Genomic DNA, 24,826 nt, shown 5'->3' with positions numbered 1-24,826 from the left:
AATTTGTTTTCTTTACTAAATTACATGTCATCCGTCACTACATGTGTGACGGTCCAGTCATGTGTTTTAGTAAAACATCTGGCCAAATTGATTAATTTTTTTTTAGAAAGTTTTAACAGTAGCCTTTTGACTTGTCAGATGATTCCAATTTAAATATCTGCTGTGAAAGGGGTTTGGTTTATTTATTCCACTTCTGTGTTTTTCTCAGCCCCAGAAAGTGGCGGCGTCTTTTCCAGCGTGACTTCTTTTTTTATTGTCTCTGTGATGATCTTTTCAGAGACCACAGCATTCTCTGAGTTCTTCATCAAGGAGGGCACTAGGCAGGGGCTCCTGATCCTTGCTCGGTTCAGGCTCAGGCTGTTCACAGCTGCAGAGTTTCTCAGCTTCAAGCTGGGTGGAGAGCTGCAGAGTGAGTGAGGTTTCAAGCTTGAGCTCATCTCTCAGCTCCTGCAGCTCTCTCTGATAGAGCAAGGCCTTATGATCAGCTTCTTTCTGCATTCTAAGGACCTCTTCTGCCATCTCTTTACGAAGGCTGTCGTTCTCAGTCCTCAAGGTGTCGATCAGCTGTTGACCTTGCTCCGCCATGTCTGCATGAGTGAGCTTTTCATTTTCTAGCTCATGCTGAAGGGCGACTTTCTCCATCTTCAGGGTGTCGATCAGGTAGATATATTGCTCCACCATGTTGGCGTGAGACTTGTTTTCATCCTCACACTCAGGCTGAAGGCTTTCAACCTGCTGCCTGAGTGTGAGGGTATCGTTTTCATATCTTACGCTGAGCTCATGGTGTGAAGCTCTGAGCTTCTCCAGTTCTTCTTGGAGAGTCTTGTTCTTGTTCCTCTCCACATTGAGCTCACCCATAAACCTCTTCTGGGTTGTCATGTGTGCTTCTTGCAGCTCCTCGTAATCTTTTTGAAGATCTTTTTTCTTCATCCTCTTGATATCATTGCCAGACTGAGTGGCAGTGTTTGAGGCACTGAGAGCTTCTGCATCACTGTACTCCCTCTGCCTCTCAAGCTCCTTTGTGGTTTCTTTTTCCTTAATGATAAAGGTGTCAGTCTTGACTTTCAGGAAATACATCATGTGCTGTCGACCTGTACTGTTTTACATTCTCAGTTTGCACATGCATAATTGCACATTGACTGTTGACTGCTGCACATGCTGCTCCCATGCAGCATACATTCTCTATTATATTCTTATATATTTTTATTATACTGCTGCTTAAAGTGCCTTAGATTTTGTGTTACTTATTTATCTACTTTATATTTTATTTGTATTTTGTGGCATTCATGTGGACGGCAAAGTAAGAATTTCATTGTACAGGGAAACACATTTCCTAACTGTGCATATGACAAATAAACACTTTGACCATTTTTCCTAGAGTTGACATAAGAAGGAACTGAGACTATACTCAGGCAGGAAAGTAAAACTCTTTATCCTCTTGATATCATTGCCAAACTGAATGGCAATGTTTGAAGCACTGAGAGCTTCTGCATTACTGTACTGCCTCAGCCTCTCAAGCTCCTTTGTGGTTTCTTTTTCCTTGATGATAAAGGAGTTAATCTTGGCTTTCTGGTTAGCCAGCTGTTGCTTTGTCTCCCTCAGCTTTTGGTTAAGTTGGATCCTCAAGTTTTGTTCATAGTTCAAGTTCTCTCTGCCCCTGCTCAGCATCCCCTGAAGCCTCTCGATTTCTTCATGAAGTGTTTCGCAGGTCATGTCAGAGTGGTCTCTGGGAGATGGCTGTCGTTTGGGTCTCCGTTTTTGATTGTTGTTGGTAGAACTTGCCATTTTTTTAACTGGTAGTCAGTTAAATGTGGTACAATCAGACCTCCATGCAGAACTGTGTGGGAGCCCCTGTTAATGTTGGGTATCTGCTAGGGCAGACTATTTACACCATTATTACTGTAATTCTTATTTTTAAAATAGATGTAGGCTGTTTTGGGGCTTATACATTTTAAACTGGCGAAATGGAAGAGGAAGCGATTGCATATGTCAGAGGAAACTCGAAAAAATTGGCAATGAAACTGAAGCTAAATAGAATTCAACCATGATTGTTTTACTGTTTACACCTGTGCTTTTCCTACTGTGACATGTGAGAATGTGTCCTGTGAAAAGGTTTATTATGTTACATGCTTGTTTGAGCAGTGGTCCACTGCCTGTGCACGAATAATGTTAATGCATGAGACAAATGTTTTAGAAAAGAGGAAAACATCTTCTCAAGCCTTCATTTGGTGTGTCAAATATTATGTTTGGTGTTACAAATTAAATGAAATGTCTATTTCACTATTAAATAGCCACTGAGTGTTAGTGTGATGTTTTAATATGAATTATTTAATTGTATATGACTTCAAACATGTAGTCTTAAACACAGAATAAGCAGAATATATAAGTATGTAACACTCATTGCTTGCAAGTGGCACAACTGATAATCTGAAGCAAGAAAATTAAGCACTTAAGTATCAGAGCAACGTTTCAAACTGAAAAATAGTCAGAGGACAGTGGGCTAGAAGAAACTTGCAGAGTAGGAAATAATTCAGGGAATTCTAACTTTATTAGGATTTATGTTCTTTCACTTTGGTCACCACACATCATTGATGGGAAACAGTCTCATTTCACACAACCACCCCTGATTTGTTTCTGCAAGTTTGAAAAGACAACTATAGTTGAGAAGCAGAACTCACGTGCTGCAGGTGGTATGCATGATTTGGTTCTTTGGTACAGTGCCTTGCGAAAGTATTCGGCCCCCTTGAACTTTGCGACCTTGTGCCACATTTCAGGCTTCAAACATAAAGATATAAAACTGTAATTTTTTGTGAAGAATCAACAACAAGTGGGACACAATCATGAAGTGGAACGAAATTTATTGGATATTTCAAACTTTTTTAACAAATAAAAAACTGAGCTTTTCTTCAGCAGGGACAGGGAAGATGGTTAAAATTGATGGGAAGATGGATGGAGCCAAATACAGGACCATTCTGGAAGGAAACCTGATGGTGTCTGCAAAAGACCTGAGACTGGGACGGAGATTTGTCTTCCAACAAGACAATGATCCAAAACATAAAGCAAAATCTACATTGGAATGGTTCACAAATAAACATATCCAGGTGTTAGAATGGCCAAGTCAAAGTCCAGACCTGAATCCAATCGAGAATCTGTGGGAAGAACTGAAAACTGCTGTTCACAAACGCTCTCTATCCAACCTCACTGAGCTCGAGCTGTTTTGCAAGGCGGAATGGGCAAAAATTTCAGTCTCTTGATGTGCAAAACTGATAGAGACATACCCCAAGTGACTTACAGCTGTAATCGCAGCAAAAGGTGGCGCTACAAAGTATTAACTTAAGGGGGCTGAATAATTTTGCACGGCCAATTTTTCAGTTTTTTATTTGTTAAAAACGTTTGAAATATCCAATAAATTTCGTTCCACTTCATGATTGTGTCCCACTTGTTGTTGATTCTTCACAAAAAATTACAGTTTTATATCTTTATGTTTGAAGCCTGAAATGTGGCAAAAGGTCGCAAAGTTCAAGGGGGCCGAATACTTTTGCAAGGCACTGTATTTCTACACTTTCAATGAAATTTAGCTATTACAGCTGCTAAACAAATGCATGCTCCAGAGAAGAATGTTTCCATTTAGTTTTCTAACATGCAAACATTAAGCAGTGGTGGCAATTTTTAAAAAAAATATATATATAATTAAAAGCACTCAGTTGTCAGATGAAACTGGACAAAATTCTTAAAGATTACAACTTTAAGAACACCAGTATTAAGAAAAAAATTACCTGGTTAGAAAGAGATTTGTACTGCAACTACATACTAGAACCTTTTCTGATCCATGGCTATGTCAGCCAAAGAATTTTCTACAATGTTTTATGCCATTTTTAAAGGGGAAGTATTTTTAATGTACCATATTAAATAATACTACTAACCTTAAAATATAGATACTCAGAAACTAAATTTCTTTGCGCCGAATATGCTGCTGTAGAAAACACAGTACAGTATATATCTATTATATGCAAGATTTAGGTAAATAATGCTAATTAGCAGAGCAACATACACATCGTACGAGGTAACTGACACGTCACAGAGGTGAGTAGTGATAGTAGTAGTAGTAGTAGTAGTAGTAGTAGTAGTAGTAGTCATCTTCAGTTTTGCACACTCATTAACCACCACACAGAAACACCACCACACCTTGAGGCAAACTGAGCTCCGTTCTCACAGCTGTCTCTCTTGATCAAGCTGGCCCATCAGCGCTGCTCTATATTTACCTTCATCCTGGCTTACATGCATGAGAGAGGAGGAGGAGGGGGAGGACTAGATGAACAAGGGTTAGCAGCTCAGGGACACTTTGATTAAACACCAGCCTGGGAGGGGTCAGAGGCTGAGTCGGGACCCCAGGATGATTCTCTCTCCCCTGGCTATTGTAAACATTCTCTCCACTGGACACTGGGAGAGCTGTTAAGCTGGCAACTAGGTACCAAACAGCTCTGTGTCACATGAGAGGTCTGTCTGGAGTCACAGCGGCCTGGGATACTATTCTTAGCTGCAGAAATGTACACAGTGGCCTCATGGCGAGCTCCACAGTGCCTAACTGGAAAACCTCGTCATTTCTCCTTGTCATTCTCCTTTTCTTTTCCAGACTACACTACCCACTTTCTCTCTGGACAATGTTTTGGACCTTTTGTGGTTGGAATTGATTTTTTTTTTTATTATTATTATTCATAGCAGGCTGAAAAGACATTTTGGATATTGTTGATTCTGACGGCAGGAGGTAAGGAATCATTAAACCCGTGTGTTTGACAAAATATTTTGCATAACAGGACTCCTTTTTGTAATTTGTCAAGTGATAGCAATTTAATAAGTAATTTATAAATTTATGAATATTTAGATTTGAATTCTTTTTCAGGTTTAAGAGAGCCCTGTCACTGTAAGACAACTGAAGTCAGTGTGCCACTGTTTTTTTAAAGATCATCACTGGATTTACAGTAGATGGTATAACACAATTTAGCTTTTGCAGTTAGACACAATGTTGTACATAAGTAATGTACAATACTATTACTGTTGACTAACTAGATAGTATCCAAGTTGTTTAAATATAATTCATACATCAGTGTCAGACTCTATTTTTAAAAGTCTTGTGTAAGTTTTCATTAAAAAAGTTCTGGATCTGTACCAGCAGATCTAGTTTAGGATCTAAGAGAAACTCACAGGACTCACACAGTCACAGGCTTTTCATAATACACAATAATGATTACAGGCTTAAATATATAAGACAGGCTGGTCCTGGTAAGTGGGAGTGAATCAATAGCTGTCACAAGGGTGATTAGAAGACTTAGTTTTTTTAGGCCATTGAAATTCCTGCTCTATAAATGGAAGGATCATCACAAACTCTCCAACCAGGGGGGGAGAGACTGAGACAAGGTATACAGTTAAAAAAACAACACAAGCAAGAAAAGAAGAGAAAGACCCAGAAGAAGACATTTAGAGTGATGGAGAGACACGCATAGATGATGTGTTGACAGCTCTGATAATGTTAACACTGATGGCTGGCCTAATGCTACATGGACACAGCAAGATAATTTAGAAGGGGGGTTAAAATGGAAATCTGAGGGTCAGTAATTCACATTAAGGACAGCTGGTCTACAGTAATTTTAAGAGTTTATGTGCAAGCTGAGAAATGGTTTGCTATCAAAAGAATCTGTGTGGTTGGTCTGAGGGCAACGGTGCAAACCAAGCTAAAATCATCTGGTAATATCCAAGTCAGAGATCATCACTGTAGTTCAATAGGGCACATTATATCATTATCAGTACCTGGCTTCTTTCTCGTGGACAATAGAAGTGTAATACTCCTGTCATGGAGGGATTCCTCCTCTTTTTACCTTTCTCTCTGTTTCTTTTCAACACAGAATGGCCTGTAAACCACAAGATGTTTTCTCTTTCAAAGACTGTGAACTTCCCTCCCACCTACTTGCTCGGCTCAATGTCCTCCGGCAGGAGCGTATTCTGACAGATGTCTTGCTCTGCACAGCGCACCAGGAGATCCCCTGCCACAGGAATGTCTTGGTGTCCAGCAGCCCGTACTTCCGTGCCATGTTCTGCAGCAACTTTCTGGAGAGCAGCCAGACCCGTGTGAACCTAAAGGGAATCTCCTCAAATATCCTCAGTGGCATTGTGGACTATGTTTACACAGGCTGCATCACTATCACCATGGAGATTGTGCTCCCACTCATGCAGGCAGCATCCATGCTCCACTATGGAGGTCTCTTTGAGGCCTGCTCATTGTTTCTTCAGGGGCAGCTGAGCCCAGAAAATTGCCTGAGCATGATACGACTCTCTGAGATCCTTCACTGTGAGAGTCTGAGGGAGAAAGCAAAAGAAATGGCTGTGAGGTGTTTTTCTGACGTTGCTGCCACAGAGGATTTCTGTGAGCTGTCTCTTCCTGAGCTCATGTGTTACTTAGAGGATGACCGGCTTTGTGCTGAAGAGGAGCAAGTGTTTGAGACCCTCCTGGCATGGATCCACCATGACCCATTCTCACGACGTGGTGCAATCCATGATCTCTTCAAGAAAGTCCGTCTTCGCTACATCCATCCAACATACCTTTTCCAGTTTATTGCCAACGACCCACTGGTGCAGTCCTCCACCCTCTGTACTGAGATAATCGAATCAGTACGCCGTCTCATGCTTACTGTCAGCACCAAGTGTAGCCGTGAGCTCAAGCCACTTTGGACCACACCGAGACGTTACACCTGCAGAGAAACATTGGTGGTGGTTGGAGGACGCAAAAACAATGAGCAGACGTCACGAGAAGCCCTACTATATGATGAAAGGACTCAGCGTTGGCAGTGGCTAGCCAAGCTCCCTCTACGCCTCTACAAAGCCACATACGTGTGCATTCACAGCATCCTATATGTTCTCGGTGGGCTCAACCTTTGCATGACATCAGGCGAAAGCTCAGTCAGTGCCACAGTTTACACGCTCTCACTTAAGACCAACCAGTGGAGGACTGCTGAGCCCATGCTGGAGCCACGATACGCCCACCAGAGTGTGTCCTATCTGCACTTTATTTTTGTGTTAGGAGGCATTGGGGTAGACAAGCGAATCTCTAAGTCAGTAGAGAGATATAACAGCATGTTTAATCAATGGGAGGCCATGGCACCAATGCCCACAGCAGTGCTGCATCCAGCAGTTGCAGCCAGTGATCAGAAGATCTATGTTTTTGGAGGAGAGGATGCCATGCAGAATCCTGTCAGGCTGATTCAGGTAGAGAAGACTTCCCATACTGGCATCACTGGATCAACACTCAAGTTCCAGTGCTTATTTTCATTCAAATACAGCCATGGCTTTTAACTGATTTAATTTGCAGTCAGTGCTGTAGATGAGTTACTAAACCTCGGGTTTGAGTCATCAAGCTCTATAGTCCACACGTTTGATATAGTTCTCACCATTTTATAGTAGATCCCAAACAGTGTATTGCATCACTGTATTGCTCAGCAATTCGATACATAAAAATAATTTATAGAAAGGCAGTGTCTGTGCTTCAATGGAAGTGTGCCTGGTACAGCACAGTGAAGGTGAACAGGTTTTAATATCTGAGGCCAAAATATTATGGCCTATTACAAAAAAACAAAAGCAAAAAGTCAGTCGTCATCTCCAACTTCCAGGTCAAAATACAGTCAATGCTTGAGTCCAAGTCTGACTCATCAGTGCTTGAGTCCAAGTCAAGTCACAAGTCCTGAAAATCAGAACTCAAGTCGGACTCAGGGAGTCCTGGACTTGAGTACTACAACACCTTTCGTAGTATATGCATGTAGAAAGTTACAAATAAAATTTCACACAAGCATATGGTGAATTTAAGCCTTCGATGCAGTAGGAAACAGATATTTATGTTGTGTCAACAGGTGTATCATATCTCTCGCAACTTGTGGTCTAAGCTAGAGACAAGGACTGTGAAAAATGTTTGTGCCCCTGCTGCCATCATAGAGGACAAGATCTACATTGTAGGAGGTGAGTTCAAACACCTATGTTGTTTGACATTAAAAATGATGTCCATCATCATTATAGTGGATTCAATAGTTTTCCTATTGTCAGCAACAGAAAGACAACAAAGAACAAAGTATTAGTCTATTTCTCAGAACTTTCTGGTCTCTCTGTGGGGCTCAGCTCAACATGCAAATCTTTTAAAAATGGGTTTGATACAGGCTAGATAAAACAGATTTTCTTTGAAAGAGATATGCAATTTCCTACAACATTGGGGCACTATAGTTTTCAGCATGTGTCACTAATACAAAAGTATGCAGTGCATTTGTTGGGGACAGTTGTCAGCTGCAGATTAATACACATTTGGTGCTTTAGTGAGTGTTTCCAGCAGCAGTACAGTGATTCAGAATAAACTACAGTGCCCATTTTCATCAAAAGGACAGAGCATGTCATGCAGTACAATGCTGTGGCTCACTGATATTACCCTGTGTCACAGATCACCGTTCTTGTTTAAAAAAAATAAGACCTTATCAGGCTGTGTATACTAACACAACACTTGTTAATAAGATCAACTTAGTTTTGGTCTTTTCAAAGGATTTGTTGAACATTTAAAAATATAATGAAAATTTTATTTCCAGGGTACACCAGGCGAATGATAGCTTATGACACCAAAGCCAACAAATTTGTCAAGTGTGAGAATCTAAAGGAGCGACGGATGCATCACAGCGCCACAGTGATTAACAACAAGCTCTATGTCACTGGTGGACGCATCCTCAATGGCCACGATGTCATCGAGGACTCGGACTGCTTTGAGTGTTACGATCCGAAGACAGACGTGTGGACCTCAAAAGGTTCTTTACCATACAAGTTATTTGACCATGGCTCTCTGCCGCTAGTCTGTGTTTCCAACAGACCCAACCTGCCATGACCTTAGGAACTTGTGGCAAATGCATTTCTGCATATTCTACAACTCCTTTTTGCCATGATTTATTGGCTTCTAACTATACAAATGGGGAACCATGTAAAACTGACTGCATTCCGTCACGAAGTTCAGTCTTTGTCACAATTTGGCAGCACGTTAGGCCATGCTGAATTAAAGGAGAGCTCAGCTGATGTGTAGAGGGGCCTTTTGCTAAGGCACCGGCAGGTGGAAAGGAATTGACAACCCCAGAGACGAGTCATCCTTACACAACAAGCAGCTGCTTAGACACATATGCAATCTAAAAAGCTTTTTCCACAGATGGCTGGGTTGTTTCATGTTAACTAAATGTGTTAATGCTATAATTTCCTTGACATTTATTCACAGCATATCACTCTGTCTGGCAGCTGCAGATCACTTTTCTCTAACAAATATGCAGGGAATTAATTACATGTCAGGCTGCTTGTTAATCTGTGAGGTCTGCTTGTCTTGTAAAACTAAAATGGACAAATCAGACCGCTCATACATTTGCACTTTATAGAAAAACATTCCTCCTCAACCCACATGATGTCAGAGTGCACTTGGCCATGAGAACAACTGTGACAGAACATGGACAAGCTCCCATAGAAAAGTATTCCTTTGTGTTTACTGAAATGTTTCTAAGAAGAAAAGCAATTAACTGAGCAATTAACATGATGTTTTAGATTAGTCGTAGTGTCTTACTACAACTGCTGGTCACTGCTGTCTTTCTGGAGCCCACAGCACCTGGCCCTGGTGATGACGGCAGTTATCAGCCATTAAGATCATCTGTTGCATTCATCCCTGTAGTGAGTCTGTCTGTTTAAGACTGCATGATGCACAATACAGTATGTTGCTGTTATTTCCATAATAGAGAGAGGTTTCTTTATCTGACATTTCTTATTGTTCAATGTGCTTATATTTTGGATATTGTGTTGGTTTTTAAAGGAACACTTTTATGTATGAACTGTATTATGAATGGAATATGAATCTATCCATGCCTAAAAACAACCAACAGAATCTGTGTTTGACAACGGTGCAAACCTTGTCTGTTTTTTTTTAACTGTGTGCAGATTTAAATGGTTATGTGTCTGCAGACTGGCTGAGTCATGTTCCCTTCATACACAAGAGGAACACACTTTGGAAACAGATGTGGGAACAGATGCAGAAACAAGTTCAGTGGCTATCGGGTGACACATTACCAGTGCAGCATCCAAAAAAAAAAAAGAAAGGAAAAACTACATTATATTTAACTTTGATGTAACATTATCGGAATTGTAATGGGTTAGAACTGTTTATCTTACATGAAATGCTTTATGTTACACTGTGAATGATGTGCCAGCCTTTTGACCCTTTAGGTCATATTTTCTTTACACAGACTGTCTTGTATGAGGAACTCCAAATATCTAGTTTCCAGTTTCCCCTCAGAGAGGTTCCCTGATTTTATGGTATGGCTTACTTGTATGAAACCCTTTGATGAAGTTGCCCATAGGGGAAAAGATGTGGGATCACATTTCACTCTTGCATTTTAATCCCTGCCCATTAGTAGGGAAACACTGAAACCTGCCTGGGACATCAACCAAAACGGAATTTCAGCTCCACATTAGCAAGCTCAGACTATGACCGAGTTAAATGCCTCTATGTTAGCCTGGTCGCTCTGAATGCCTCACAGTAATCCTCTTGTATATGTGTCATTGTGTGGGTTTAACATGTGATGCTTAATCAAATCCTTATCAAGACATGAATACTATATAGAGACACACTTTAAAAGTGACATTGACTATTTTATTTTAACAATATCAAGACAAACTGTGACCATTCTGAATTATTTGCCTTCAGCTGAGTCACATGTTCTGCTCAGTTAGCCAAAACAGCATTTAAAAGCAACACCCTATGAAATCATTTGTTGAGCTGCTGCCAGATACACAGCCTATTATCTATAGACTGCATGTTTGCTTGCTGCCTTTCCATAGAAACAAGGCTTTGTGAGGGTCACCCTTCAGGATGGCAGGTTATTTTCAGTGTCTGTTACTAACTCATCAAGGGATAGCATTTCATTGCTAGCTAATGTTGGGTGTGAGGTTATTCATACACAGTTGTGGTTAAGTGAAGTGTAGGCAAAGCAACTTAGACATATAGGTAAGGTGCATTAGCCAATATTCACCAGTTTAAACCTTATTCCACTGTATATAACTGCTCAGCTCTGTAATGAAAAATATAACATGAAATCAATCACTGAGAACCTATTTCTCTTATGTCTCCTCAGGATTTTTAGTTCATAGCCTCAGATCTCAATAACGGTAGGAATGAGAGTTTCTGTTGCTTGAAAGTGCCACAATGTCCCGGCACACACACTTGTAGTAGCTTTAAGTACTAAATGAGGGGTTTCCCTGTCAGTCATGTGACAGAGCCTTTTGCCAGTCTAACATTACCTGCCTGTGTTAATGTGATGGACAAGGCAATTAAGGTTTACAGTGAAACAGCCAGGGATGGTTTAGACATGTTAGGAAATTATGTGATATATTTTACACAAGTTTACAAAGATCACTTACATTGCCCACTATAGCTTTGTGCTAGCTGAATATTTGCAACCTTTTAATAATGCTAAAATTCTTGTACAATGAAACTTAATACTTCCAAAGAAAGTTGTTAAAGCCAAATGCAATAGCACTTAGGGAAACATTCAACATGACCAGTTTTTTTTTTTTTTTTACACTAGTTAAAACAAAAATCTAAATAAACCAAGTGACTTAAGGAAACTCTTGTAAATGTCTTCAGGTAGCCTATCTGAAGTATTAAAATTTAATGTACTTTCACTGTAACTATTATTGCTGGTCAAATGCAAAGACAGTGCTTGTGTGACATTTGTTACTAATAAATTCCAAATGTGGACAATTAATACAACTTGAAATTGCACCAATACCCATCTTCCACCACCTGAGGTCACTGCGGGGTGATGCTGGGCCAACAGGAAGTTTTCCTCTCACTGCATCTTGATTGCCCTCTGCTGTCTAACTTATGTGCCCTGTAATACTGCACATTCGTGAAACAAAATTTAACACCGAACTTGAAATTCTGTAATGGAGTAAGTGAGTCAATCATAAGAATCATGATAATCTTTTATTACAATTTCTTTGATAAAACATGTCATAGTACAGCATGCACACACAAGCCTAAACAAAACTGGTCAGATGTATTTTAAATGGAACAAGGTTTTGTAATTTAGCAGGCTGGTTAGGCTTTGTGTTCATAACGGGTGTCCCAAAACACTATAGGAACATAAAGAGACTGTTTTGAGAGGGATAAAATGTTCATAACTCATATTCATTAACAAGTATACACTTAAAAATACCCACATTCAACTCAGTGGAGTGTTTTCTTCTGTTTTTACCATTATTCCTTACAAACATCTTTTAGCCATTCACACACACTTTCATTCACAAGGAACCCTGGAAAATGGAACTACATACCCCCAAAAGGTCAAAAAGACTTAATGAAGACACAAACCCAACATAAACAATAAAAGTGCTGTTTGCAATTTAGGAGTATCTTAACACTGAAAAGTTTAAAACTATACAACAGAAATAAAAGTTTATTACATTAACAAACATAACACTAATAATAAAGGTTTCAGGGAAGAATTTTAAGTTAAACTCCAGAGGCAGAAATCCTAAAGCATTGTAAAATTAGTTATTTATATTAAATTTAAACAATTTCGATATACGGCATATGCACATTCATGACCCCAAAACTGAGCTTATGTTGCCCATCTTGGAACACAGGACAACTTACATTTAAATGTCTCCCATATACATACCGTTTGTACAACAGGTCCATAGTTTCAAAGGCATTCCAAGAACTAAATGACATTTTGGCACCAGGTACAGAATACGTTACATTATACCCAAAGAAATAATACTACAGTCACCGTTCAATGCGTTGTCCCAACAACATGAGATCATAGTAAATATGGATTTCAGCTGGCTAAAAATGTAAAATTTGGCATAATTGTTGCTGGAAGAATAAGAGGGGACAGAGGACTGGCAGACCTAGCCCAGCAGACCTGACAGTTCTTCCTGAGTGCTAGAAGTAAACAGAAACTAGAAAAGTTGTTCATAGCTAAGATTAGGGTTGGGTTTTTCTTACTATGTACATATCACCTCAACTTTGGGCTTTCTGCATCATCTATTCCTCCTCTTAGGTCAGATATACATTCTCTTACCTAACAGCAGTGACATCAGCAGCTCACTTTTATCCACTGTGTCCTAAGTTATCATGGCTCTCCATTGCTACCTGGCAGCTACTGCAGAGACCTGACCAATCATAGCATGCCAATGTTACCTGAGAGGGGATACGGTTTAAGAGCCTTTACTAACGTCAGAGTGGGATGGCCTGGCTTCATAGTCACTTCTGATGCTTGGATAATCAGCATTTACATATAAGCAGTGAGCCAGTCCTTGACAATACTAGACTAAGAGGGGATTTTTTTTTTTTTTTTTTTTCCCCCCCATTACAAGAATAAGCTCTGCTGAACTAAAGTGCACAGGGTGGTCCTACTTTCTAGACCTCATTGATTGTGCGCTCTGATGGACTAAAGTTGATTGATTTAGGCGAGGACATGTAGAAGGATTTGGTTTTACGATTGAGACGGGCACACTTGGAGGCGACAGACAGGCTGCGCCTGCTAGAGAAGATAATCTCTGTGATGAACTTTTTGCAGTCCAAACAGACCTCCATTGTTACCCAGTCCTCAGTTAGCTCCTTGGGCAGCTCTAGCTCATCCTGTGAGGACCCATCTTTGATGCTAGTACTGCGGTGACTGGACAATCTGAGGACAGACAGAAATGATGAATAATTGACTAGACAAAGCATGACACCTAGTTTGTTCAGCGTATTATAAGACCTGATAATTCTATGGCAACGTACTTGGAAACACTTCTGCGAAGGCTGTGCCGGCTGTGTCCAGACCCAAACGGGTCTTTTTCTGCTTCAGCAGCTACACTTGACTCTTCTTTAGCCATAGCACTGAGGCCCAAAGAGTAGATGGGCAAGGTGGAATAGGGCTTAGATGGTACCCGCATCTGAGGTGCAAAAGACACCCAAAAGGATGAAAAGTGCTTATCCAGTATTTATAGAACACCTGACAACATGTATGGATCAGCTGGGAATTATACAGAAAGTGTTGTGTTAAAATGCACACATGATGTGACAGTGCTGGTACTCTTGGGCTGAAATTAAAAGCTCATGTCATGCATCCTTCAACAGAACAAAAAGAAGCTGTGAAAAGAGCTGAATTGGCATATTCCACAAAGATCTTTTAAAATGACCTGGACAAAAATGTCAGAAGCCCTCAGAAGAGGTGATAAATAAGTGGATTGGAGTAATATTATCATGCTGTTTGGTATCACCATGTCCACCACACTGAAAATGGTCAAATGAAAGAGAACAGGAACAAAAAGTGATTATGAGAATGTTCTCTGGACAGATGAAACAATGCAAGAGCTCAGTCTTCCCTTTTAGAGGGAAGGGTACCAACACTATTAGCCAGCTCTGTAAGTCAACAACCTCCTACCTTTCTAGAGCACTGGGAACACACGGGTCTGAGGAAGATAAAAATGCATCATAAAGTTAAATATTCTTGATCGGCTGTTCTACTTCAGTTCATGATTCCATGAAAAGTGATTAAATTTACCTTTTGCAGAACTGGCAGGTATACGACCAGGTAAACAAAGAGAATCTCTTGATCCGACATGAAAAGCAAAGCTAGAAAGGAACATAAGAGAATGGCACATGCATTTAATGGATTTGAACAACTGTGATAAATCACACTGATGTAGCTGATTAAGAACAAAACAGCAGATGCTAAAGGTGGCAGCTACCTTTCCTTTCTTGAGAGCATTGTACACATCTTTGTACTGCTGAAATTTTTCCAGCTCAGCCTTGACCAGAACCTGTCTGATGTGCATCACCTCCTCCACCGTCAGAGCCAGACACTGCACTGGGTAGCAGAACTCCTCCTGGAGGAAATGCACACATGAAGTCAACAAAACTCCTCTTACAAACACACACAGTACACAGATGACCCCAAACAATACAACAGCCAGAAGTGATGATGAACAAATGAACAAATCAAAAACACCATCTGAACACCACTTTACCCAAAGACCAAACATGCAATGAGGTGGTGAGGGTGAAGACACGTTCCTCGGCATAAATGTCACTTCCACTGATGACACAAATGCACATTTCTAAATTTGTAAGCGACACATTCTGACATGGCAATATTCTTCTGTGCACTATTTGTGTTTAAGGCACACAAACAGATCAAGTGTTTTCCAAGCAATTTTCCAGGATTTTGTAAGCGGACCCTATCATGCTGCAAGCTGTGTTTTCTTAATATTAGTCTATTACGTCTCAACTTATTAGGTTAGTGTACCCCAAACCAAGCTCTACAGGAAGTGAAAACAGCTCAGAGAATGTGACTACAATCATTTACAATAAAGATTAAAAATAAAAGTCTCTGGTCTAAAAGGTTATTGAAGATTTTGCAACTCTTTTTATGCTTCAACATCTGCTGAGCTGTTTTCAGTACATCACAAATGACCTGTTCACACAGGGGTCATGACACAAGGTCCATCTGAAAACTAGTTTACTGAACTATACAGTGCTCTGGATGAGTCCCCTACACAGTGTTAGTACAGTACTTCTGATGAGACAATTTGATGATATGCATGAACACTGACATACCGTGCCCTGAGCACCACTGGCAGCTTCCACCTGACAGAGGGAACAGGATATTCAAAGAAAAGCAGGCCCTTGTACTCCAACAAGCCAATCACGTATAGTAGCCTGTGCTTCATACAATCTAATACAAGAACTCAGCCTTTTTCTACACATGAACTCTGGACAACAGTCATGGAATCAGATCCAAACTTTGTCTACAGTTGCCCTTTCACAAATGTAGCACACAGCGGGAGATGGTCCATGTCAGACACATTCTCACCTACAGGAGATACTTGCTTTAGCTTATGCAAAGGAGAAGCGCTTGGGTAGAGCCCATAAGAAGCAGGATAAGGTGCAAACACATAGCTGGTTTGTGATAAACAATGAGTCTCTTGCCATTCCTCAAATCTGTCTGACAATTCTGGTGTCAGGTCTTAACAGAAGTTCCCGAATCTCGTTGTGTATCCAGTTGGTTTGTTTTCATTGTAAACAAACATTTTTCTTCACCATCGGATGTTTGCCTTCTTGCAGTTTCGCACTAGTCACATGATAGAATATCACCAACATGCCCACTAGCTTGCTGAATACTCCGGACTATACGCTGCTGCTTTCTCACATGGGCTCACTTGGATTTTACGTGGACTCTGTACTACGGAGCCAGCAGGGTCAAGTCTGCTCAACGTTAACATTTGAGTTCTCACATACAGTGAAAATGTGCTCCACTTTATAACAGCAATACCAACTATAATCTTTTTTTTTTTTTTTTTAAAGCATTTAATATGGTTTTGGAAGAGCCCCATATATCTACATTATAACTGGCACATTATTTTACAAACTCTCTCCCGTGGTTGACTGTTCATCCGACAGCATTGAGTGGCGGAGGGCTCACTGAGGTGGCAGCCTTCATGTCATGCCTGCATTCTTTCTGCTCCATCATAAACACCAAGGATCACAGCTGCTGTCTTAAGTTTCTTTAAAATCTTTGCTCTTCAGTTGTCCTGCTCTGTTCATTTGCCTGCTGTTTTCATACATGAGAACATGCCACAAATAAGAGTTTTAAAAAAATAAAATGACTGTAATAAATAGGATGTTGACCCAGTTACCTTGACACTTGGATCTTCCATCAGCTGCAGCATTATACAAAATGAGAAATGACTGCAAGTAAGTATTTTAGAACTCAGCCAACCAGAGTAAACACTAATAAGATGAGTACCACAAAGAGGGGAACTGTAACACTGTACTATTTTACATCTGCTGGAGAAACAACAACAACAACAACAACAACAACCTATGTGAAAAGCAAAGCACACTTGAGCATGTGCTTGTAATCAAAAAGAGTGATGGGGATTAAAAAAAAAAAAAAAAAGATTCCTTTTACTGTGTGGCTTTTGATTACAAAGATGTGTCAGAGGTTTAATTATTTGCATCTTTAAGAAGCAAGACAGGTTGTTTAAGTGAATCATCAGCATGTCTCCATATACAAGAGTAATGTAGTTAAAAATAATTACATATGAGCAGTGGCATTCAATATCAACTTTCCTCTAGATCACCATAAAGATAGCAATGGTCCCCAATTGTAAGAAAGAAACGCTGTTGAGCAAACTGAAAATATAAAGCTATTGTTCAGAGCTGGCTCCTTCAGAGCTTTAAGCAAATCCTTCAGATTTAATGACCTTCGGCTGATTGAAACTAGGGCCTCTGGGTTTGGCACCAGTATCTGCCATTCCACAAGCAAGTGGTGAGAATTAACCAAGTTAATCCTTTCCTGTGGTTTCAACTACATCTATCAACCTCACTTGAATCACATGACCAGCACAGACTCAAAGAACTAATGACCACATTGCAAATGAATTTAACAGATATAGTGTACGTTTAGTGTTGCTGGCTTTTCAATCACCACGTTTTACTCCCTCAGTATACACAGCTTTGCTTTTGGTTTTATTTGGAATGTTAATATGCCATTTTTGTTTAATCATCTAATAAGTGTATTAACAGATGTAGCAAATTTTGTAATGCAAATCTGCCTATAATGCAATGTTTGTAAAACCAGGAGGAAGGTAAAGATTTGTCAACATCCTTAGAGGCGTTGTTCAATCAATTGTATAAGCCTTGGTAAATAATTCATATGTACATAATATATGGTTTACGTACTAAAGATTTGGTGCTCTGTCTGGATGGAAGTACAGGACAGACACTGGCGGGACTCTCCTTCTCAATAGAGTGCCGTCTCAGTGAAGGCCAACTTTTCTCTGACTTTAGGGTGGTGGAGACGGGCAGGAACTTCGGTGGATCTAAAGGAACATATAGGGGGAGCAGTTCAAGAATGAACAATATGAAGATCTGGCTACTTATCTAAGTTGCTCACACAAAAGGCATGTTTGAAGTGATTCAAAAAGTAGACCAATATGTTCAAGGTAGGGCCTAACCTTTCTTCCCGATAACAGGCTCAGGAGATGTGTCCTCCATCAAAGACGTGGACACACTGGAGCTGCTCCGAGTGGGCTCCTCCTGTCAACCACAAGATTACAAACATTAAATCACAAATTAACAAATTGGCTGTCTTGATTATAGGAATATGTCTGAAAGACCAGTTAAAATAAGACGTTTTATGCATCTCAAATGTTTGAAAAATTTGGTTAATAGAGATGCACCAACTGCAATTTTAATTTTTTTCTTCAAGTCTGACCTGTCAATTCTGATTTTTTTTCCTAAGAACTGCAACTGACAGCATACACAGACATTTAGAACTTTTATTTTACAACTTTTCATTAAACACGGTATTAAAGTTTTCCATCATTCTTTCAAATGTATTTATTGTTTTAAAACAAACCTCCAGCTAAAAATGAAGTGCAATGTTTGTACTTCAAGTGTAAACCTGAGCAACAGGTAATAGACTCAGAAAAATGTCTGTTACATCAGTCCTACTGAACACAGTTCTTTTTGAAGTGTAGCGCAGATTTTGCTGTGGTTTACCATTGGTTGGATATACTGTACATACACATGCATTTCACGTGTAGCCAGTATTTCCTCATTGTGTACCATTTGTTGGACATTGACAGTTTTTTCCTTCTCCAAGAGGTTTCTGTAGACTCCACCAAACACTAGGGGTGGGAATCTTTGTCAAACTTGCGAATCTATATCTATATGATTTCTATCCTGTGCCCACTGAGCTGCTAATGAAGCGTAGCAAACAGTTAAGCTAACTGATTCTAATGAGCATCAATACCAAGTATTTCAAATACCGAGCAGTACAGTATGTAAAGTACTTGAAATTATAAGTATACAGGGTTACTGAAATTAGCTCCACCTTCACCAGCTGCAGCACCACAATAACAGGAAAACAACAAAGCAGAGTGTTCATCTGCGTTGTTATTAACACCACATCTGCAGCAGTGGAGAACAGCATCTGTGCTACAGCGTTACTACAGGAGAAAGCCTGTGGGATCTAAAACGGGCACAGATCTGTAGAAACGAGGTCTTTTCTTTGTCCTACTAGTTGATCAAGTGCTGTGAATGGATATATACTGTGAAAATACACACACACACACACACACACACACACACACACACACAGAAGATGGTATGCACTGCACACACACTACGTGAACTTCTGTGAAAAATTCTACCAGCACAGAATAGAATATCTCAAGAGTGATCAGCCAGTCACCAGTCAAGGCTGATCACACTGAAAACTGGCAATTTCTGATCTCCGCTGATAGTTTTTACAAATCTATGGACAACTTTTTGATTGATGTAGAATATAAATGATTGTTTTGGAAATAAACATGACTTATAAGCTGATTTTACAGTATATACACCAAGACAACTAGCTGTGATCAGTACAATACAGAAAAATATTAGGGTTTTGTTTTCTTGTGGATACTCAGTTCCAAGATCTAAATCTAAACTTTGATGTGCAATTAGAGTTCCTTTGTTAAAGCGCTTAACAAAGTAGTAGTATAAAGTTGTGACAGTGATCATCTTCAAAGTTAAATAAAAGATGAGTCAAACACTTGCATCAGATTCAGAGCTGTCCAGCTCATCCAGTGCGGGCGCTTTGAGCAGCTTCTTCTGGTTTAGCGGCTGCACTCCACCTTGACTGGATTCTGTGGCGTCACTGGCCAGAGACTGGGTGCTGACAGCCAGCTTCCTGGGTGCATCAGGACTGTCTGTTGGTCAAAGAACAATCACGAAGAGGAGAGGATAACAGCTTCTGACAAACTGAATACGATTTCAGTTTTAAATCATGCTGTATTACAGGTGAAGCATGGGTCATCATGGACTGTCTCCTTAACTTAACAGCTGGCTTCCTGTGCAAACCGAGTGTCTTGATAGCACAGAGTCAGTGCAGGCACACACTGGCTGGGAGAGGTCAGAACTAACCATATGCTACTTTCACAGTTTTCCTGTTCAGTCATTTAACACAATAGACTTACAACCCTTAAATATTTCCTACCAAAAATAACAATCACACCACTAATGCTGGCTTTACGTAATGAGTAATTTACCTGCACCTACGAACAAGTCCTGAGGGGTGCTGATGCTTTTCCCTGCACCTGTAAAGCAATTGAGAAAATACAATAAGTAAAACTACACACAATATTTTCATCCTCAACACCAGACTGGCATCACGAGGGGGTACATGACAGCCACAAGCATCTGTCAGACTAGGTATGAACCGGGGGCTACACTCACACGTAGCTGCAAAGCACAGAGGGAAAAATAAGTGAAGGAACGTGCCAGGGAAGCAGAGCGCAGAAGGTTATTCCTGTACATCCATCTGGATTATGGTCGTCCTGTGAACTGTAGTGCTACATACAGACCGTCATCTGCCATTCTGATGTCGGCCTCAGACACTAGGGTTATGTCATTTTTCTCATCCCTCAGTGAGAGCGGATTATGGTGACAAGCAGGGCGGACTGGCAGCAAAGAGAGTGATCACTGATAATTTCAACCCACTGGTGCTGGTTCGATGGCCGTCACTGCTCACAGATCACTGATAATCACTGTGAGTAGCTACTATATCCATGGTACTTTACACTGTCAGATTTGCCTCTTTTCCTAATATACAGTATATACAGTGGTGTGAAAAAGTGTTTGCCCCCTTACTGATTTCTCATCTTTTTGCATGTTTGTCACACTGTAATGTTTCAGATCGTCAAACAAATTTATATATTAGTCAAAGATAACACAAGTAAACACATCATGCAGTTTTTAAATGAAGGTTTTTATTATTAAGGGAAAACAAAATCCAAAACTATATAGCCCTGTGTGAACAAGTGTTTGCCCCCCTGTCAAAACACTGGTTTATCGCACCTGAGTTCAATTTCTCTAGCCACACCCAGGCCTGATTACTGCCACACCTGTTCGCAATCAAGAAATCACTTAAATAGGACCTGCCTGACAAAGTGAAGTAGACCAAAAGATCCTCAAAAGCTAGACATCATGCCAAGATCCAAAGAAATTCAAAAACAAATGAGAAAGAGAATAATGGAGCTCTATCAGTCCGGAAAAGGTTATAAAGCCATCCCTAAAGCTTTGGGACTGCAGCGAACCACAGTGAGAGCCATTATCCACAAATGGCGAAAACATGGAACAGTGGAGAACCTTCCCAGGAGTGGCCGGCCGACCAAAATTACCCCAAGAGCACAGCGACAACTCATCCAAGAGGTCACAAAAGACCCCACAACAACATCCAAAGAACTGCAGGCCTCACTTGCCTCAGTTAAGGTGAGTGTTCATGACTCCACCATAAGAAAGAGACTGGGCAAAAATGGTTTGCATGGCAGAGTTCCAAGACGAAAACCACTGCTGAGCAAAAAGAACATAAAGGCTCGTCTCAGTTTTGCCAGAAAACATCTTGATGATCCCCAAGACTTTTGGGATAATACTCTGTGGACAGACGAGACAAAAGTTGAACTTTTTGGAAGGTGTGTGTCCCATTATGTGTGGCGTAAAAGTAACACCGCATTTCAGAAAAAGAACATCATACCAACAGTAAAATATGGTGGTGGTAGTGTGATGGTCTGGGGCTGTTTTGCTGCTTCAGGCCCTGCTGCAGTCCCCAAGCTTTAGAAATGGCTTTATAACCTTTTCCGGACTGATAGAGCTCCATTATTCTCTTTCTCATTTGTTTTTGAATTTCTTTGGATCTCGGCATGATGTCTAGCTTTTGAGGATCTTTTGGTCTACTTCACTTTGTCAGGCAGGTCCTATTTAAGTGATTTCTTGATTGCGAACAGGTGTGGCAAGAGAAATTGAACTCAGGTGCGATAAACCAGTGTTTTGACAGGGGGGCAAACACTTGTTCACACAGGGATCTATAGTTTTGGATTTTGTTTTCCCTTAATAATAAAAACCTTCATTTAAAAACTGCATGATGTGTTTACTTGTGTTATCTTTGACTAATATATAAATTTGTTTGACGATCTGAAACATTACAGTGTGACAAACATGCAAAAAGATAAGAAATCAGTAAGGGGGCAAACACTTTTTCACACCACTGTACCTGCCAAGTCCTAATATTACTTTACAAAAGTGAGTAAACATCAAGGTAATACATACTTTCTACAACACAAGCCTAAAAATAAACAAGGCAAGTGTGTGTGTAATTTAGGGAGAAGCAAGTGCCAATTGTAAAAATAGTCTGGAATGACAAGGAGCAACGACTGGAATACCATAGGTGATATTTGACTTTACCTGATGAGTCAAAACTGTAAGACATGCTAAGAGGTCGCATGACTGACAGATATGCCCATGTTTGAGGAGAAAAAAAGGGAATGGAGGTAAATAGGAGAAAAGCAGAGTTAGAATGGAAGGTGAAGTCAGTGCGTCGTCCAAGTTTACAAAAAGACAGTTAATGATCTGAATATAAAGTCCATATTATTGTCAGAACCATTTCAGAGAACCTGTACACTCCCCTTATGTATGACTATGCAATAAATACTGCATGTTATCCTCCAAAGGCCCCTAATAAAAAGTGTCATATGTGCACTGTATGGTACATAAATATTAGTTTTTAGTCGATTAAAGCCTTTAATGGCGTAAAACATTATAATTAGCCAATTATATGCCCTATGCACTGCTCACTCTTCTAAAGAAAAGCACAAAAGGCAGCATTACATACTGGAATTCTATAAAAAGAATTGTCAGTAGAGAACATTTGCCATTAACCACCACAGCTACTTCAACAGTACAGGTTTAGCAAACAACTCAGCAAGTGATCCTTGTTCAAACACTATGACACACTGTTTAAGTGAACAGATAAATATAGGAAGAGAGCTGTTAAAGTAATCATGATGGGTGCAGTTCAGAATGGTTAAGTAATGCTTAATGGCTTGTGTCCTGAGTGGAGGGGTTGGGCCCGTAAGGTGCAGCCATGCAGTCAGATGGGAGCCATACCCGATAAGATTAGTAACAACCAAGGTATTTCTTCTGATACAACAAAAGGGTTTTCTTTGATTGTATGAGCCAATCAGTTCTGCTAGTTATGTCCAGTAGCAGTAGAGTGTAGCTCAGTCTTTAAAAAAAAAAAAACAAAAAAAAAAAAAAATTGCACATGTACACTAGATAAACATCATGTCTGTGTCGGTATCTCACCCAGACGCTTTCTGCGGACCACCTCCGGTGAGACCGGCCTGAGCTTCCTTTCACTTCTGATGCCCTCCAGCAGTCGCTCGTGTAGGCTCTGAGGTCGTGGAGGGTGGGGTTTCAGTTTACGGGCAGAGCCCTGCCATGACAATCACTGGAGTGAGCACTCAACTGCCATCAACTTGGCCAAGTAATACTTTCCCCTTACAGTTTCCCCCAAAACAGAGTAGGTTTTATAACTCTATTAAGCCTTGTAACTAGGGGTGCACCGAAATTTCGGCCACCGAAAATTTTCGGCCGAAAAGGCAATTTTTATTTTGGGCCGGAATAAAAATAAATAAATAAATAAAAAAAATAAATAAACACCTCGCTGAAAATGCCCCGCCCCGCCCATCATATCCTCGCGCAGCACAGGTTAGGTTTCACTCACGCTGGAGCTGTTATATCACGCGGCATAGTTGCATTAAAATTTGTGTAGCACTGCTAGCTACCTAGGCTATGTTGTTTACAGTTTGTTTGGAAGTTCTATTGCTGTTTTTGCACCGTTTTGCACAGCAATTTAAAATGATTGAGTGTTACATAAAACTTTAATATTATTTGATGTAGACAGTTCTGCTATCATTACGGAAGAAGTCAGTCAATGGAGCTCTCTCAGCGCAGTGCTCTTTACCTCTGGAGGCGGACACTGATGAAAAACACGACCAGGCGAAGTTTTTAAAAGAAGCCATTTTCGGTTTCGTTTCGGTTTTCGGCCAAATGCATCCTAAAGTTTCGGTTTCGTTTCGGTTTTTTGCCCAATGCATCCTAAAGTTTCGGTTTCGGCCCAGAATTGTCATTTCGGTGCATCACTACTTGTAACTATTCTGTTCAAAACTTTATCACTCCTGTAACAAAACTACCAAGTGGTGATTGATATGTGTCATTATATTACTAATCATTCACAGCAACTCATTCAGTATCTGTGTATACCAGTGCACCAATACTGTGTAAAAACTGACAATATTGATGGCACAAAATTTTTTCCACAGTGTTTACATCTGAAGGATGATGCATGCAGTTATTCTCAAATGTTTCCAGAATGAATTTGTGCTCTGAGGGAAATACGAGATCTCAGTACTGTATACTGAATAACGTTCAGCTTCAAAGCCTAGTTTCACACGGTGATTAGATAGCTTAGCATTGCCCCGGTGGAGGAAATATGTTCTGTCTCTGTATCCACTGGAACTGTGCTGTGTACTACTCACTGGGTTGAGAGGAGGTCGTGACCTGATAAATTCAAGAATGATCTCATGGGCACTCTTCTTTAACCTTGGTGGGATGTTGCCATTCACCTGTAATTACATTGTTAACCAGTCCTGTCAAATTTGATTTTTATTTGAATGCAGTAAACAAGCATAACAAAAAATAATTTCATTGTAATAGTTTGGTGTTGACAGATGCATAAATAAGGACAGCTAGAGCCCCACCATGACCTTTCGCAGCTTGTAACGTTTAAAGCGGATGTCGTCCATTAGCATTTCATAGGGTGTGAGCTGGTATTCAGTGGGTAGTGGGTTGTACTGATGCTCTTGAACCTTCTTCAACTTTACACCAGTTCGTAGA

General features: G+C 40.2%; 2 protein-coding genes across 4 annotated transcripts in view; one reads left to right on the top strand and one right to left on the bottom strand.

The window, feature by feature from the left end:
• The window catches only part of klhl38a (kelch-like family member 38a), a 30,812-nt gene extending 21,039 nt beyond the window's left edge, over window positions 1–9,773 (top strand). For 2 of the 3 annotated variants that reach the window (XM_020606876.1, XM_020606877.1), the window contains exons 2-4: window positions 5,901–7,257; window positions 7,896–8,001; window positions 8,613–9,773. In XM_020606876.1, coding sequence (XP_020462532.1) covers window positions 5,902–7,257; window positions 7,896–8,001; window positions 8,613–8,902 — 1,752 coding nt within the window. In that variant the 5' untranslated portion in view covers window position 5,901 and the 3' untranslated portion in view covers window positions 8,903–9,773. Of the gene's footprint in view, window positions 1–3,862; window positions 4,766–5,900; window positions 7,258–7,895; window positions 8,002–8,612 lie in introns of those variants that run through there. The other variant, XM_020606878.1, reaches the window with a different exon arrangement.
• Window positions 9,774–13,325: 3,552 nt separating this feature from the next.
• spire1a (spire-type actin nucleation factor 1a) overlaps window positions 13,326–24,826 on the bottom strand; it is a 26,038-nt gene continuing 14,537 nt past the window's right edge. The window contains exons 6-19 of the mRNA XM_020606887.1: window positions 24,691–24,825; window positions 24,469–24,555; window positions 23,234–23,363; window positions 20,143–20,190; window positions 19,652–19,803; window positions 18,061–18,142; window positions 17,786–17,925; window positions 16,738–16,761; window positions 15,659–15,688; window positions 14,791–14,928; window positions 14,604–14,674; window positions 14,484–14,511; window positions 13,838–13,992; window positions 13,326–13,739 (exon numbers count right to left, since the gene is read on the bottom strand). Of these exons, the coding sequence (XP_020462543.1) occupies window positions 13,472–13,739; window positions 13,838–13,992; window positions 14,484–14,511; window positions 14,604–14,674; window positions 14,791–14,928; window positions 15,659–15,688; window positions 16,738–16,761; window positions 17,786–17,925; window positions 18,061–18,142; window positions 19,652–19,803; window positions 20,143–20,190; window positions 23,234–23,363; window positions 24,469–24,555; window positions 24,691–24,825 (1,488 nt within the window). The 3' untranslated portion in view covers window positions 13,326–13,471. The remainder of the gene's footprint in view (window positions 13,740–13,837; window positions 13,993–14,483; window positions 14,512–14,603; window positions 14,675–14,790; window positions 14,929–15,658; window positions 15,689–16,737; window positions 16,762–17,785; window positions 17,926–18,060; window positions 18,143–19,651; window positions 19,804–20,142; window positions 20,191–23,233; window positions 23,364–24,468; window positions 24,556–24,690; window position 24,826) is intronic.

The sequence above is a fragment of the Monopterus albus genome, unplaced genomic scaffold, assembly GCF_001952655.1.
Source record: "Monopterus albus unplaced genomic scaffold, M_albus_1.0 scaffold82.1, whole genome shotgun sequence".
In the NCBI taxonomy this organism is placed as follows: domain Eukaryota; kingdom Metazoa; phylum Chordata; class Actinopteri; order Synbranchiformes; family Synbranchidae; genus Monopterus; species Monopterus albus.
Note: the sequence above shows the minus strand (reverse complement) of the source record. Positions and strands in the feature narration are given on the sequence as shown.